This window comes from Cottoperca gobio, chromosome 22, assembly GCF_900634415.1.
Source record: "Cottoperca gobio chromosome 22, fCotGob3.1, whole genome shotgun sequence".
In the NCBI taxonomy this organism is placed as follows: Eukaryota; Metazoa; Chordata; class Actinopteri; order Perciformes; family Bovichtidae; genus Cottoperca; species Cottoperca gobio.
In genome coordinates, this window is record NC_041376.1 from 1516925 (window position 1) to 1534782 (window position 17858).

At 42.6% G+C, this 17858-nt stretch overlaps 1 protein-coding gene across 1 annotated transcript; it reads right to left on the reverse strand.

Moving 5' to 3' along the window:
- Positions 1-1540: 1540 nt before the first annotated feature.
- On the reverse strand, positions 1541-17204 carry LOC115027676 (uncharacterized). The gene is made up of 16 exons (XM_029461155.1): positions 17033-17204; positions 16747-16799; positions 15939-16014; positions 15203-15366; positions 14984-15067; positions 14842-14898; positions 14553-14720; positions 13695-13886; positions 13303-13360; positions 13130-13220; positions 12968-13046; positions 12121-12164; positions 7168-7288; positions 3872-3984; positions 3562-3780; positions 1541-1740 (listed from the first exon to the last, which is right to left on the reverse strand). The coding sequence occupies exons 1-16, from the start codon at positions 17058-17060 to the stop codon at positions 1662-1664; spliced, it is 1626 nt and encodes a 541-aa protein (XP_029317015.1). The 5' UTR covers positions 17061-17204; the 3' UTR covers positions 1541-1661.
- Positions 17205-17858: the final 654 nt, after the last annotated feature.

Sequence of the window (17858 nt, forward strand, 5' to 3'; positions counted from 1 at the left end):
GTCGACAGTGAGGCTGAGTAATGCAGTGATGTATCACAAGTACAGGAGGAGGATCACAGGTGAATATTATCTGCAAGAGTGTTATAATGACTTCATGTGAGCGTAAAGTCTGGTCAGAGACCAAGACAACCTCCAGCGCTCAACAATGAACACTTTGTAACTTGTTTGTTTAACGGTACAAACTGTGTAACTCAGAAAACATCGCTCCTCAGGTCTGCGTGAGAGGCATCAAGAAGAACTTCATAAAAACAAACTTCTAGGTCTGGTTTGCTTACGGTGGTCGTACAGAGGCATCAGTATTACATTGAGATATAACCAGTGAAGAACTCTTTGACCTTTAACTCAGTTTTACATTTTCAAGTTGAGCTAACTCACATCGTTAAGCAGCAGGGGAACTTATATTTTCAAACTGCCCCTTTAAAGTTTCCAGCGTGTGCATTCTGGGTGAATGTAACTAATATTACCCGTTTATTTGCCAGTTGTGCAGAAACATCTTGGCGGCCCATCTGTACACCTCGGGCAGCTCAACACAATCACTACGAGTGATTTGCTGCTATTAGTTGACCCACTATCCCATCTGCAGAACACACACAGACGAGTGGACCCATGTGCAGGTCGGGACAGGCCTGGCAGGGTAATGGTCGATACCACACAGGACCACAGATGGGTCCCCGCACAGTGGAGCCGGTGGCTGGCGCCTCGGCCTGGGCGCTGGCCAGATGGGCCACCCTGAGAGAGGCTCAGCCTGTCAGACCCAAACAGGCTGATCTTATTACTGTGGGCCAAGACTGGAGTCTGGTTCCACACACACACACACACACACACACACACACACACACACACACACACACACACACACACACACACACATCATCAGGGGAATCCACATTATCATGCCTGACTGTCGCAGGCTGGGTTCACCATGGTGTGTGTGTGTGTGTGTGTGTGTGTGTGTGTGTGTGTGTGTGTGTGTGTGTGTGTGTGTGTGTGTGTGTGGGTTTCCCATGTTTGGGTTACAACTAAACTCATCCCAGGAAAATGTTACCTTCTCAGGTGTCTCAGGATGCTCGGGGAGCGCTGGATGTACAACCAGCTCCATAGTGATGCAGTTCATTTCAACACTTTGAAGACGGTACTGAGATGTTAAATATTGTTTTTGGGTGTAGGACTGCCCCCCCCCATGTTTTCAGTGAGGACCCTGCATCTTATTAGCTGCGGACCCCCACTGTCCAATATTCCATAAACATCAAAGTGTGTAATGTGTTGGTGAAACAGGTGACACAGATGTGACCCTCTTCATGTTAACCTTTATGGCATGAAAACATCACAATTTAGAAGCGCTTTTAAACCTTTATGTCATCTTTAATGACTTGTTAATGACTTAACTGACTAAACTCATAAAAGGAAATAATACAAAAGTAAAGTGCTTACACACACACACACACACACACACCACAACACCACACACTCGGTATGTTCTGTGAAACAGTTCCCAGGATAATAAAATGTAAAGCTTTTTGTTTTTGATCAGAGGTGTTTATTATTAGAATGCTGTTCCTGTAAGGGTTGTTGTAACTGATAATAAGAATTAAAAACGTTATGATGTGACATGTGATTCTGACAAAGTGCTAAAAGACGTGACGGAGCTCCGATGTGGGACTTCACCTGCTGAACAGCTCGTGCAGCGTTGAGTACGTGACAGCAGGAGCCAAGGATCCGACCCAGACGGAGAAAAGGTCCCTTTATACAAAACAGAAGAAATAAAACAATTTAAAATGATGCTGCATTATTATCCTGAAAGTCCCAAACGGTGAACACGAAACACCAACATCTGCTCTCCCTCCATGGTGCAAAGGACCGCCAGTCGCACTAATATCAGTGAGCCAATGTAAGATTGTTCGTTATCATTTGATGTTGCAATCATGCACCACATTTACGGTTAAAGGCTGATTATTACTGCAATTTCTTTTTTTACAAAAGATACAAATATGCAGCAGTAAACTACAAACAGCTGTTTCAAGATCCAAGTCTGATTGAATTCAAATAACTAAATATATATCACAGCAACTTGGAATATTGCACATAAACAATATTACAGCAGTGTGGGGGTCAGGAATAATGCAGGTTTTATTTACATCTAAAAACATGCTATACAAATCATTTCATTTGGTATATTTCTTTTGCTTTTTAAACTAAGAGATAGTGAGACAGTGGACAGCAGAGCAAACGATTAGCTGCCAAATGCTGGTAAAAGATGTAGATTTGTACGATTCACCAGCAAAGACAAACTCGTGAGAGGCCGGTAACATGTGCACTGGCCCCCGGTAAATACAGAATAGAATTCAAAATCCTTCTCCTGACTTACAAAGCAATTAATGGTCAGGCTCCAGCATATCTTAAAGATCTCATAGTACCTTATAAACCACCTAGAGCATTACGCTCCCAGACTGCAGGGTTACTTGTAGTTCCTAGAGTCTCTAAGAGTACAATGGGAGCCAGAGCCTTCAGCTATCAAGCTCCTCTCCAGTGGAACCAGCTTCCAGTTTGTGTTCGGGAGGCAGACACCCTCTCCACATTTAAGAGCAGGCTAAAGACTTTCCTTTTTGATAAAGCTTATAGTTAGGGCTGGCTCAGGTTTGCCTTGGATCAGCCCCAAGTTATGCTGCTATAGGCTTAGACTGCCGGGGGACACCTCCCTGCTCTCCTTCTCTTCCTCTCTCCTCCCCTCCCTCCCTCTCTTCTTCTCCCTCTCTATCTGTATGCATTTATGTAAATGTATGTTACTAACTCATCATCCGGGGCATCACCCCCGGAGTGTCTGTGTCTCATGTGGCAGGTTGCCACTGATAAAGTTTACGTCAGGATCATGAATCGTGGCTGCGCCTGCTGCCCTGGTCCTGCTGGACACCAGGAAGCCTTTTTGACATTTTCCTGGATTCATCCAAACTTTCTCTTTTTCAACACAACATCATTTCTGTCAAATGTTGTATTTGTACTATGTTGTTTATCCTGTACACACGACATCTATTGCACGTCTGTCCGTCCTGGGAGAGGGATCCCTCCTCAGTCTCTCCCTGAGGTTTCTTCCATTGTTTCCCCTTTAATTATGGGGTTTGTTTTAGGAAGTTTTTCCTTGTGCGATGCGAGGGTCTAAGGACAGAGGGTCTGAGGACAGAGGGTCTAAGGACAGAGGGTCTAAGGACAGAGGGTCTGAGGACAGAGGGTCTAAGGACAGAGGGTGTCGTATCCTGTACAGTCTGTAAACACTGAGACAAATGTATAATTTGTGATATTAGGCTATAATACATTTGATTTGGACATTCATGAACCAAAGAAAAGTTAATTTGCCCCCTGGTGGACAGTTCAGGAAAATAAAACCTGAGAGTTTAAAAAGGATCACAATCTATAAAGGTTGTATCATCTTTCCTCCTTAATTACTTTTTTAAATGTATTTAGTTGGAAAGCCTTGTAGTTGAAATGTGCTGTATAATAAACTTTCCTAACAAAAATGTAACTTAACATCCATTTTAATAAATACACATTAATGACATGCATTCTTACGGTTTCACAGAATTCCTTGAATGAGGCGTCGGTGACGGAGATTTCGATCTGCTGTGGCCAAAAGCATCAAACTCTTTGACCTGTTGCATTCTGGGACGGCTAGTTTGACGGACGATCCACTCGCCCTCATCGTCGTCTTCTTCTTCTTCTTCTTCTTCTTCTTCTTCTTCTCTTCCTGCACCACCGGCTGCTCCGTGTTGACCCAACTGGCCCCGGCGTCTGAGGAGAGCCGACAAAGTGAGACGGTTTAAATACCAGAACGTCTCTTCGGTGATCTTTCCACCTGCGAGAAACATTTCCTGACGTTTACCTGCAGGACCCCGGATTACTGTCTTCACCAGCAAACAGCGCTTCAACAGCTTCCTCTAACGTGCCGTGTGTTTTCAGGGCCTCCGAGCTCTGCGCCCAGCTGAATCCCATTTCCTAAAATGGACGTACAAACACAACTTCCTGAGCGGACGGGACACCAGCATGCTGTGTGTGTGTGTGTGTGTGTGTGGTTGTTGTTGGTTGGTTGTGGGTTTCCCATGTTTGGGTTACAACTAAACTCATCCCAGGAAAATGTTGCCTTCTCATGGTTTTTTGGTTGTCTCAGGATTGCTCGGGGAGCGTGGATGTTCAACAGCTCCATAGTGATGCAGTTCATTTCAACACTTTGAAGCCGGGGTTACTGAGATGTTAAATATTGTTTTGGGGTGTAGGACTGCCCCCCCCATGTTTTCAGTGAGGACCCTGCATCTTATTAGCTGCGGACCCCCACTGTCCAATATTCCATAAACATCAAAGTGTGTAATGTGTTGGTGAAACGATGTGACACAGATGTGACCCTCTTCATGTTAACCTTTATGGCATGAAAAACATCACAATTTAGAAGCGCTTTTTAAACCTTTATGTCATCTTTAATGACTTGTTAATGACTTAAACTGACTAAACTCATAAAAGGAAATAAAAGTAAGTGCTTAACACACACACACACACACACACACACACACACACTCGGTATGTTCTGTGAAACAGTTCCCAGGATAAATAAAAATGTAAAAGCTTTTTGTTTTTGATCAGAGGTGTGACAGCAGCTACATTCCTGTTAAAGTGGCGTCCATATGGACTCATCTCTGCTTTCACATAATCGCCTGAACTCCACGTGCAGGTCATGTGGAGTTATCTTCTGTTTCTGTGTCATCTGCTGCGCTGCTGCTCACAATGTAAACACTAACAAGAGAAGAAGAGAACGTTTCATCTGACGCTCAAATATATTGAGTAAGTTCAGGCATGTTCCAGGCATGTTCCAGGCATGTTCCAGGCATGTTCCAGGTATGTTCCAGGCATGTTCCAGGTGGCTCCTTACTAGATGAACCACTGGCTCCTTTCAACGCAGAGGAGGAAAGTCTTAAAACAGACAAACTGAACAAAGACCGACACCAGAACTCGTCTGATGAAACATTAGCGAGATGTGTTTTGATCACATGACGCTGAAGCTGTGATTTAACTTGTAATTACAGCTTCGACCGGCCAATTTGGGATAAGAAATGTGAGCAGCCAGAATCAATGTTTATATTTTGCAAATCACGACTGTCATTCACTCCAACTTAATCTTAATTTTCCAGCTGCAAATGACGTTTGTACATTTAATAATGATAGACTCGTGTCGGAGGAGCGGGGGCCTAATGCTGCACGCTGCCAAGAATATAAATGGATTTTCATTTCTTTACTGTCGTCCACTGTAATATAACCCGTCCTCAAAGTGACAGCTCGCATGACGGGTGAATGAGAGCCGTCTCCCGAGGTCAAGGTCACGGTTTGGGCTGATTTAGGCTCAGACGTCCTTCTTATTGTCAGGAAGCGTCTTCATTTGGGATTCACACAACACAGAGTGCGGTCTGACATGTGGGGGATGTGACACGCACAGGAGCGGAGCGAAGATGGATGGATAGCTTTTCTTAATGCACATTGATTTCCACATTAAGGTGATTAAGTTTATTATTCGGCCCGTGGCCGCATTAGCGTGTGATTATTCTCGGTGTCCTACGGAGGGAAGCGTATTTAATAGGGTGTGAATCTTTCTTTATCTCACGATTCAATTCCATTTGGATTCTTGGGGACGCGATTCGATTCAAAATGGATTCTCAAGTCGTAGAGCTGCGAACTTCAGGGTCTACTCCAGTCTGTATAATATCATGGAGCTTTTCCACTGATGCACACACACACACACACACACACACACACACACACACACACACACACACGAGGCAGCTGAGACTAGAAGGACATCAGGCTGAACACAAATAAACACTTCCTCAGGAATAACTCGTCAGAGCAGAAGTCAATGCTGCCGGTTACTTGGTGTGTAGGATTACTGTTCATCAGTAGCAATATGTATTTCTTTTTTTTAATTTGGAGTTTTGAAAGTTGTGAATCGATTCAGAATCCCCCCCCCCCCCCCCCGACCCTTAATATTGTACTTTTGAGAACAAAGGAGGATCACGTGGTGACCTGAGAATAAATCCAACATGGTGGTGTCGCGTTGAACGGGGTCTTTTATTCTCTGTTTCCCCCTCTCCTCTCCATCCCCTTGCAAACCCCCCCCCCCCCCCCCCCCCGCGACTCTTTTGTTTGCCGTGATCCAGGTTACCATGGCTACCAACTGGCGCTTTACGAGCACCTCATCCCTCATCTAAATATCCCTAGTTATCTATGGTAATGAAATGCACACACCATTATCTGGCGTAATGAAATGCACTCTATTGTCTCTGATTAGAGAAGAAGAAGCTTTATTTCTACAACTGCAGCGCCATCAGAGCTGCGGGCTCTTTCAGACTCTTCTGTTAAAGAAACAATGTCCAGTAGCTGTGAGCGGCCCTGCGATGCAGCTTATGTGCGATACAGTGGCTGTTTGATCGCGCTAATTGGCCTCGTGACAATCTCGCTGCTGCTGCGAGTTCTGCTTCCACACTAATGCAGCCCGTTAAAAATAAAAGCTTTTATGAGAATAGAAATCTTTACATGTTCCTCGTTCTGACAACGCTACGGCACGACAGGCTGCAGAAGAGAAGCAGAACGCCATTATCTAAACGGGATCTGCATTGAAAAACATTTTGCCTCCTTTATTTGGTGTGAAGCCGAACAGCACGACTCATCTGTGTCTTTGAAATATCAAGAGCATCATAAAACAGATGCAGCGTCAACATTTGCAGCTGATGTCGCTTGTTCCCCCTCAGTGGGGAAAAAGAGAGTAACAGCGATTGTGTTTTGCAAGAGCGCATCTGTGTGAGTGTGCCGGTGTCTATTTCCAATTCAGGCAGGAGTAATATCTGCAGATTGGGTGGTTAAGTCACTCTGCATTTCATGAGCCAGTCCTGTCACTAACAGTTATCTCCTCACTGCCCTCTGAGGAGTTGTCGAGGTGAAATGATTCTCTGAAGCTCTGAATAATGCATGAAATTACGTAATGCAAATGGAGGCTTTATTTCCCCTGCCTCTCGCAGACGCAGACGCCGGGGCCACTGTATTATAACAGCAGAGGAGAAACAGTGGGAGTCCCCGGAGTAAAGGAACTACAGCAGGGAGCGAAAAGGTCAATGATAAAAACCCGGGGCTTCTCCTCACATGCAGCTTCATCAAGTGTGAGTCGAGCGAGGCGCTACTCACGGGGCTGTCGTGGGAGGCTTGCTGTTTGGAGGCAGTCAAACATTCATTAAACAGCAGCCTGGCTTGGTTTCCACACTGCCTGCATGTAAACAGAAGCCCAATCAAATATAAGAAATAACAGGAGAGGAGAGCGGCCGCTGCGTTTGATCAGATCACGGAGGGACACATTAGGCTACACTAAACTGTTGTCAAGTCCCTGCTTCAACAAGTAGATGAGCCTTCCCACCATCCTTCTCCCTGGCTCTCTCTGCGTGTAGCGGGTCGACCTGAATGGCATTAATTGCCCCCGAAGACGACGGGCAGATGAAAGTGAGGTGGTGGTTTGCTGTGGGACATGGGGGCCGGTTACAAAGAGAGGCTGAGGGCGGCCTGGCAGGTCTCACAGACTTCAAAAGCAGATAAAGGACCTTTTCACACAAAGGATCCTCTTTTATTTATTTTTGCTTAATCTTCAGATTCAGGGGTTTATTCGTGCCAGCCTCCTCGCCTTTGTCCACTTTGTGTCAGGTTTTAACGCCAGAGGATTAAATTGCTGTTGCGGAAATCATTGTTTGTGTTTTCTTCCAACCCGCTGCCTTCTATTGTCCCGTGACATCATCGACCGCTCTCTAACAATATGAGAGGTTCATCTCTTTCCTTTGGTGAGAAGTGAACAGCGGATGGATCTGGTCACCTTGTTTGTCCGAGGAAACAGTGGCACAACGTGTTGTTTTGTTTGGGCAGAGTGCTCTTAACTCTTTAAGTAGCTTCTTAAAGAACCAGGACAAGGAGGTCTTACTTGGAGGAGCAGAGGGAGACAACACTGAGCTGCCCTTTGGTTGTTTTTCTGTTCCCTGCTAACAAAGGAGGTCTGACCGGAGGAAATCAGAGCGAGAACACGTTTGTCTAGAGGAATATAGCAACCGTATTGGGAAACACAAAGAGAACCTTGGTCTCTGTCAGGTCCCCTAACGTCTGCCGGACCTTCACCTACAGATTCCTGTCATTCTCCAGTGAAGGTATTGGTCTCCAGCCCTCCATCTGCCCATGAATAGAACCAGTCACATTTCTGATAGCATTTAATGAAAATCCAGGGGAGGCAGGGGGGTGAAGGGTGAATACGAAGGGAGGGATGGAGTGGGGGGGGTTTGCAGAGGAGTGCTCAACAAAGAGTGCCTTTCACTGGAGTGGAAAGCCTAGATTGCTCCCTCCTCGCTCTCATGTCTCTTTTTTTATTCAACATCAAAAATGTGCCAAATGACTGGGCAGAAACCCCCAGAGGTTTCCTGTGTGTGTGTGTGTGTGTGTGTGTGTGTGTGTGTGTGTGTGTGTGTGTGTGTGTGTGTGTGTGTGTGTGTCACACAAAGGGACAGGTGTCTCGTGGTTTAAGGTGGCAGCAGCGGTGAGGAGGACACAAAGGTTAAAGAAAACAATCGGTGAGAAACATCCTCTCGTGTGTCAGTGCAAGAACCTGGAGCTTGTTTGTGATATCGCTATAATCACAATAATATTATACCTGTACCAATACCTTACAAATACAAAGGATTTACTGGTTTTATTCTTTATTTTTCTTATTTTCAAATCCCATGAAAAGACCAAAAACAACCTCTGCAGAGTGTGTTTGCACTTCCTGTTCCTTTGTCTGGAGGTTGATGGTGATTTGGTGATTTGGTGAGATGTCTGGAATAAGTTGGTTAAACCAGTTTAAGAGATTTCTTTCTGCAATAATCAAAAGATCCAGTGGAAAAGTCCCGTTGGCTTGTTGTCGAGGGCGACGCTACCTTCCAGTACGTCATCCCTGCAGCACTTTAAACTTTCTGTCGGCGCCACTCGTCCCCATGAACCACGTGTTCTCACTGAAGATACGCAGCTTTACAAACAGGGAACAAATACATGGTTTCATTCTTTAACGGGTGAAATCGTCTCATGAAGCCGCTGCGAACTGGAGCTTCTAGCAAACGCTGCTCAATACAAGTACACGCATATGTTGGGGACTATTTTAATTTGCGGATTAATCCACATTTGGTGTAGTGAGTAGTGTGTTTATGGTAATGAAGTGAACAGTGGGGCTCATTCGTGTGTTTTTACGGTCAGTAATAATACATATTAGAGGAGTTAATATAGTTTAAAATGCTAAAACACTGCTGTATGTGTTTTCTGCACATAATGTATGTTCAGTAAAACTCTGCATCCATAATATTCCTTCCTGATTCTACACATCTGAATGAATTATTCAAGCGCGCAGGTTTTTATATGTGCATGTTTATGTTCCCTCAGACGGTGACAGGGGGGGGTAATGGCAGCGACGGCCTTTGTCGTCCGCCCTGATAAACGACCGTTTAAAGGTTAAATCTCAGGAGGAAGCTTTTTGGTGATTTTGTGGGATTTTACGACAATAATTAAATTCCTGAAAACACGTTTAAAATGTTCAAAATGTTTCTAACATTAGAGAAAATGTGTTTTCCGCCCAACATGAACATGTTAATCGTCATGTCTGAGCACCTGTCATCGATAATGAACATTTAAAAACAAAGCATGACATCAGTATTCTTACAGATCTGCTCACTGCTCATACTGACCAACATGTCCAGACAAACATAAACACACACGACACCACGGTCCAACTCACGCGAGTGAAGGCGAAGAACGATCTCGTCCTTCTCAGTTACGACCCCGTCGGGACATCTTCCAGCTTCTTTTGTTGAAACAACCCAACAGGTGGAACAAACCTGAGAACAGCTCCGACGTCAGATCACAACTCATTCCTCACTTCCGACTGACGGGACCCAAACGTCTTCATCATTACCATCTCTGCGTTTACTTTTCTTTTTATCGAGTGAAGCAAACTGCAAGGTCTTGTTTGAGTTTGCTTTTGTTCTCCTTGAAGGAGGTCAAGCAGACTGAAACTATCTCATTTACTGCTGCGGCCTCTGAGGGCCGGGCTTATCTCCATCCAAATTACAAACAACGAACCGCTAAGGGCACGTTTCGCTAATAGGACGGCACACATTGATTCTTTTCTTTGCTCATATCTAAAATGTTAATCAATACCCCGAGAGCTGGTGGACGGTCTTTGGAGGAATGTGCAGCAGAGAGCTGATCGAGTCTTCACAGCTTCCCCAGATGCTGGTGTTGTTTTAATCTGTTGAATGGATGACTGGCTGGATGTCTTCTGGGGAACACAGCTGAAGGCTTTTGTTTTAAAAAGACAAACAAAAGATTTCTCAAAGCAGACGAGGGACAAAGCGAAGCTGGATGTGTTCGCGTACAGTAAAGCACTAAAGTTAGACTTATATATATCTCTGTAATCATTGTCTTCGGTGTCCTCTACAGGAAGTCTCCCTGTCGCTCTAACTCTGTTATCAGGTTATATTATTCCCTTTCTCTCCGCCTGAATGTGGCGCTGGATGTATGTAGATGATGCAGGACATTAATGACGCTTTTATTCGAATCATAACAGTTTTACTGACTGAATATTTTAGACATGGTGAATAATAAATGATAAAAGAAATGCTTTATTATTCTAAGAATGGAAATCTTATTCTCCTATGGAGCTATATAACAATGCATTTTGGGTTATTCGTACACTTTCAACTAAATGTAGCAGCAGCCCAGCTTCTATTGTTCTATATTTACTTCCTGAAAACATTAATTAGGTGAAATTAACAATTGTTTTCATTCATTATAATGTTTTGGTCGTTAAAAACATCATCACGGTGAAAAATGAAAACAATTGTCCACAATTTAAATGACTCGTTTTGTTTGAATAGTAAAAACTAAACGAAGATGTTACGACTGAGATAAACAAATATTATCATTGGAGAAGCTGGAACAATTTATATATTTTGGCATTTTGTCTTAAAACAAGACTAAAAGCTGCAGCTATGCTAGTAGCTCTTTGAGGCTACTTAGCATTACTTTAAGCTAAATGCTAACATTAGCACGCTAACCAGGGCTCAAGTAAATCTAGCAACTCAAAAATAATTAAACACGTTTTCTTTCAGTGAGACATAAATAAAGGTTTGTGAAAATGACTTTGCAAGTAAACTAAAACATTGACTTTGTCTCTTAATTTAGTGCGTTAGCATGAAACATTGCTAACATTAGCTAATTAGCACTAAACACAAAGTGCAGCAGAGCGGACGGGAACCTCTGTAGTGTTGCAGATATTTGGTTTTACACCAAAGTATTAGACACATTGAAATGTTGACCTGATGAGCCAGAGATGAAAAGTTAATTATGTCCGGAACACATTTCATTGTTGACAATTAATTAAAAAGCACAAATGTTAATCTCATCATGACATTAGAGGTGAAGTCAGTCGGGGCTTCATTAAAGGCACAACGTCCTTTCAGGGCAAACAGTTAATGAAATATCACAAGTGTTGCTGATTAATTCTTTACCGCTCAGCTAAAGGAGTTATATCTTTATTGTTCCAGCTGTAATTATAAACATGTCACGTATGGAAGCTCTCCATGTTGTCAGTAGAACCCTGGTGATGAAGTTCTCCGTCTCTGCGTCGCTCCGCCGAGATACAGATGGTCTGTTTCTGCTTGTTGCTCCTGAAAATCATCCATCTTGTAATCTGTCCATTAATGGCAATCATGAACGGCAGGTGAACAGTAGGCTCCAGTAACTGTGCAGCCTCGACAGCTGGATAGTGTAAATGTTTGGAGGTGGGGGGGGGGGGGTTTGTGCAGAGGAGGCTGCTGCACAACTGCAGCCAAATCATCCCGGACACAATTACCAAATATGCTCGCGGTTCAGTTACCAAAAAAGAAAATGAGGCTTCTTTGTGGTGCAACTGGGACGCTTGTACAGTAGGGAGGGGGGTAAACAAGGTATCTTTGCCCCTGCATGGGAGCCACAGAGGAGCCCCGCGGTCCGTGTGCACGTCTGAATGATGATTAACTGTAATTACCTAAGCAGTACCTGGCCTGCATGCCAGGAGGCAGCCCGAGATTAATGGGGCTCCGCTGAAAACGGAACAAAAGCTCACATTTCCGAGGTAATGAATCGCTCTGGTACTAAGGCGTCTTCACATGGTGCGCCCGAGCCCCCAGGGAGCTTCATTACAACGGGAGGAATAGATGGATCCTCTGCAGCATTTTCAAACAGGGAAAGCAAGCAGGCGAGCAAGAGGAAGTCTTAAATGGTCCCAGACATCCTGGTTGCTACAGACTCCTCGTGATCGGCTGTAAGCACGACAGTAAACCGCCGTGTTTGCCGGGACTCACTCGTACACAAGGTGTTCAAACAATAAAGCTCGCCGCTGCACACTGGCTCAGTGATGAAGATAAATTTGAAGAGTGACAGAGATTGGCAGCGTATTATATTATAAACACCACATGCCACTCGGCAACATCTGTATTGAAGGAAGCAGGTTTGGTTCATGCAGGAAGCTCACAGTTTGGTGAAAGACCTGGGGGGCAAGTGTCTCCTGTTGTAAATCACAGTCCAGGGAATAATGGTGACGCTATTTAGTACGTTGTTGAGGTTAATCTATGTGCTTTTTGAAAAACGAGCGACAGAAAACGACACCGGACAATGTGTGGAAGAGAAGCGTGTGAGATTTAGCATCAACAGTTCTGCAGGAACGAGCAGCGGTGATGTATGGAAGTGGGCATCAATTATTGGGAGTCGAGCTCCTTGAGGCAACAATGTGAGGATTTACAGGCCTTGACATTTTTCATGCCCTTGAACATGTTACCTCCAGATATGTAGGTCGATAACAGGATGAAATACAACCTGACGGCAGCTTTTAATGATTACAACGCACACAGGACACATACTTCTTGCCCCATAAGTAAAGCGTAAATAAGGGAATCTCATAACACAGGGAGCGATTTCCAAATAACCTGAAAGGCAGAGTAAATGTGATTCCTGCTGATTACCAGTAACTGCTTCTGTGTGGGAAGTCCATTCAAGTCCATGTTCTTACTTAAATTCCTTTGGGTTGTATTTAATGGCGTCGGTAAAGCATTTCACGGCCATCTCGTACTGACTGGAGGCAGCCAAACGATTTCCCATACCTGGAAGGAAGCGCAGGGTCAGCGTCGGTACTTTCACATGCTTCAGTTCGTCTTAATGACGTCGATGGAAAATAGAACTTACCAGCAAGCTCTCTGCTTCTCTTTGCCAACTCTTCTGCAGTGGGATCCATCGGCTTCTGCTGAAGGTACGTTTGCACATTAGTCTGTGAAACACTAAATGTGCACGAAGCTTTCTGTCAAACTTCTGATGACAAGCAGTTAATGTTTGACGCAAAATAAAAGTACGTTCACAAATATATCTGAAGAGTCTGACCTTGAGATTTAGAGAAACATGAATGGATGAGGAATTCATTCAATATTTTTAATTATTTTATGAAAAGGTTGATGCTGAATGTGAACTTATAAATAACTTTTAAAGATGTAGTCGTCGTCTGTGACTCGGGGGTTGTAAAGTTATTATTTGGATAATTATGCCTTAAAGAAATACAAATACTGTGTGGTCAGTGTTCCCACCTCTTCATGTTTCTCTTTCTTTCTTTTAACTTCAGGTTTCTCCACAACTTTTGGTTTTTCCTCCTCGAGCTGCTGAACTTCCAGTAATTTAGTTGTTTTCTTTTGTTCCTCTCTCGCAGGCCTCTCATCACACATCACCTCGGGCTCCAATTTTGTCGTAGATGCATATGAAATATTTATATTCAAATCCTGCTGGAGATAATGAAACACAAAGTGGTGGTTTAAAGATAATCATCCACAAAGACAGACTGACTATAGCTTAGATCAAACTAAGTGACATGTCTAAAATCATCCGCTGCACAAAGCTCTCTAGTTCTTGACCATCTTAAGTGGGACTAATTTGCTATGAATTCTGGGTAAATCAAGACTTTTTTAAAGCTATAAAACATGTAACCACGTGAAATGAAACTCCCTTCACTCCTTCTGAAAGAACTCAACACTTGATCATCTCAGTGCGTCTGCATCAGAGCTGCTGTGGCTTCTTAACGTGGAAGATTTCTTTGTTTAAAATAAATAGTTTTATATTTATTTTTGGGAAGCTGTCGAACTTGCATTGGACGAATCTAAGAGCAAGATCATAACTGGCCCCACACACTGCAGACAAACACATGTTTGTGGACCAGCGCCTGCGTTCTGCATTATTTTGTCGAACAAGGACTGAAGTATTTATCTGACGTCACTTCAACACATTTCCAAAAGTGTTTGTGATAACATCAGTCAGTTTTGTCCTTGAGGTGTGTTTATATATTTGCACCTTCCATCTAGTCACCCTTTTAATGACTGGTTAATGTACTTAAGAACAGTGCAGAGACATTTTGCTCCACAATATAACAAACAGCATTTTTAATCTCCACAAACCTTCTCATCTTCTTTTGCATTCATCTCCGCAACATTTTCTTCTTTATTATTAGAACTGCTCTCCGCCGCATCTCCATTGTGTGTTTTAACAGGTTTGAGAGATTCATTTGCTTCTGCATTACTTTCAATAACAGGATTTTCTGACGAGCCCGACTTCCCTTGTTCTTCCTCATGAAAGAATGACATACAAGTAGCAAAGTAATCAGCAGGATTCAAGAAGATCTTTACAGACGAGAACACTTATATGTATTTGTTGTAATTGCAGCAACATGAGTAAAACACGACTTACAGGTAAAATGTCTTTAACTGCATTCTCCTTTCCTAACCGCTTCTTTAGTTTCTTACGCTGCAACAGAAAGAAAAGTGTTGTGAGCCGCTGTCACAGAAAAACACCGTCACTCAAAATGTCAAATCCTTATAATTATATTTACCAATTTCTTACGCTTGTTCTTCTCAGTTTTCTCCTTACGCCGTTCCTCTTCTTCTAACAATTCCTTTGCCTGTTTATCAGCCTCCTGAAAAAGAACAATGCCGTCTGGGAATAAACATGTAATGAGATGTACGAGTGAGAGTAACGGAGTCGGTGCGGAAGACAGATCGTGTTGAAAAGCAGGGATACGTAGTAAAGGGAACTTTTTGGTTTGAAATACCTCGTCAGTGAGTTGTTTTATTCGTGGATGTGGTTCTAAAGGCCTCTGAGCAGCATTTTGTTGATAAAAGTGATCATCTTCATCATCGTCATCATCGTCGTCATCATCAGTGTATATGATGTCGTCCTCCAGTTCGCCCTCAAACGTCCGTAACAAATCTAAACCTGGGAGATGAAGCCAACACGTAAAAACTTATTCAAGTGAAAACATGCAGCAGGAAACATCACGTTTCATTTCCTCAGGGATTTACAAAACATCCGAACTCGATGGAGCGCGCTGCCAAATGCGTTTTCTCCGCCTTAAGAGTGCGGCCGTTCCTTTACTGAGAATACAATGCACTTGGCATCAAAGTCTACCCATAATCCTTTGCAAACAGACAGATGAACTTGCAGTAGAGAACAGTTAACAATAAGCAATCTGCAGTTCACTGATATGAAGAAAGGGATGTCCTTCCACGCCCTCATGACTCGTCTCTTTACACGATTCTTGTTCTGCTGTTGACTCATGTCAATATGTAGGCGCCTAATATCCTGGTGGACATGTTGTAATACTACGTCTTGTTTGATTAATCTTATGTTATCTAAACCCTTACGTTGTTTTGGATCTGTAAATACCTTTATGGTGGAACCCTACCGTTTAGTTTCACTGGTAATAAATCCAATAATACTGGGTTGTGTTTTTATTATCTCCAGTTCTTTTCCATTGTGACTATAAAATAATCTGCAACATGTCTTACCTAATAAACCAGAGGCAAAGACATCCAGGATAGAGTTTGCAGAATGATGTCCATTTATGAAGTCTACCATAGTTTCCTGAGAAGGAGAAAAAGGATCAGAGGCTTAAAATGCATCAACGTAAATAATGATATCGTAACATTGACACAATTAGATAAATAAATAAACAACTAGAGCTGAAACAAGCAGTCGATTAATTCCAGATTTGTGGATAGTTTTGATTTGAGTCATATTTCAAATAGAAATACAAATCATTCCCCAGTTCCAGCTTTTCAATGTGCAGACTTTTATCTCATTTACATCACTGTAATTCAATATTGTTGGATTTTGGACTGTTTTGGAAAGCAAGAAAAAAACAAACAATTTAAAATGTGATCATTTTGAGCTCTAGGGAAATTATGATGGACATGTTTAAATATTTTCTTTCATTAAATAAAACAAAAATATTTAGTTGCAAACCCTACTTCTGTGCAAAAGTGTTAACTGCTTACTGCTATAATACACTGAGTACAAGTTTATTTACTTGTGTGTGACATTATTGTTAGGCTGTTATGTGCAACAGTTACCACCTGACAGTAATTAATGTTGTTAAGTAGTTTGTATTTTGTAAGATGTAATATGTGTAAAGGCTGCATTACAGTGCATTTGTATCTGATTCTTGTGAAAATAAGCTGTCATAGCTATTATCCTGATAACAATAACAAAAGGTAGAATGGTATGTTACCAACAACACATCTATAATTAGAAAAACCTGTTATGCCACAATAATAACAACAGCACAAAGTTTGCAGATGCCTGCATCATACTCACATGTGTGCGCATGAGCCTCGAGTTCTCTCGGATTCTAGCTATAGGAGCTCCACCTGAGAGGTACAAAGGGTCATGATCACATACATATAGGTGATTTTATTCAATCTTAACAAAGCTAAAGGCAGTAGTCACGTTGATACAGTTATATTAATCAATCGCCACAACGTTAGCTAGCTAGCTAGTAAGCTAACTAGCTACACAGTTGACGAAATAGGTCATGTTCTCAGTAAATGAAACTCAGACGAATATCAAACTACCATAATGACAATACCTGCTTTAATCTTACCCTTAACAGTGTCCTTCTTCCTTGGCATGATGTTAGCTTATGTCTTTGAAGCGTTTCCCCGTGACTGTGTTCAGCGTTATGTCTTGTTGGTATATTTTACAGTTCTCACTGTTTTCTCCTTCTTTCCGCGTTTCATGTGGAGATTTTGTTTCCCTGACTTCAACCTTTCAGGCTTCTCCCAGCCTCCAAGAGGCTCCACCAATCAAATGGTAGAGATTGCCTTTTGTTTGTGGTTCAGGGCTGTGATTGGATGTTGGGTCTGTCAATCCTGGTAAAGGAGGCGGGACTTGATACAGCGTGCTGCCTGTGTGTCTGTTTGAGGGCAAAAGTCCCAATGAACGTATGACGCTAAAAACCAAAACAGAAAATGATGTACAAATCTTTCATTAAAGTATATTAACATTGTTAAGAAAGTTTATATATATATATACCAGAAATCTGCAGTTCTGACTGACGTTGTAGTCTGTTCCTGTCCTGCTTGGTGGCTAATTCAAACCACAGAGTGATGGAGATGCATAGAACTGGATTATTGCTATGTAGAATTGTATCAGCAGCTCCTGGGGCAGGTTGAATTTCCTGAACTATATCCTCTGCTGGACTTTTTGTCCTAATTTTTCCTCTACGACAGGATATTACTGGGCTGTTTTGTTGGATTGCATCAGATTGTACAATAATTTATATTTTGCTGGATAGTCTTCACCAGAAGTAAAAAAAAATACGTTATCTTGTACACTACACTTGCACTAACTAAAAAATATAAATATACAAACAATTTAGGGATATGTGAAACTATGGACGACTAATTACTGATAAAATGTGACATACA

Excerpts from the sequence above, each read along its gene's own strand:
- LOC115027676 (XM_029461155.1), bottom strand. The coding sequence starts at position 17,060 with ATGCCAAGGAAGAAGGACACTGTTAAGG. Across the intron at positions 14,721-14,841 it reads CAGTTAAAGACATTTTACCT|GAAGAACAAGGGAAGTCGGG; the intron begins GTAAGTCGTGTT and ends TTCTTTCATGAG. Across the intron at positions 3,781-3,871 it reads AGTAATCCGGGGTCCTGCAG|ACGCCGGGGCCAGTTGGGTC; the intron begins GTAAACGTCAGG and ends GGCTCTCCTCAG.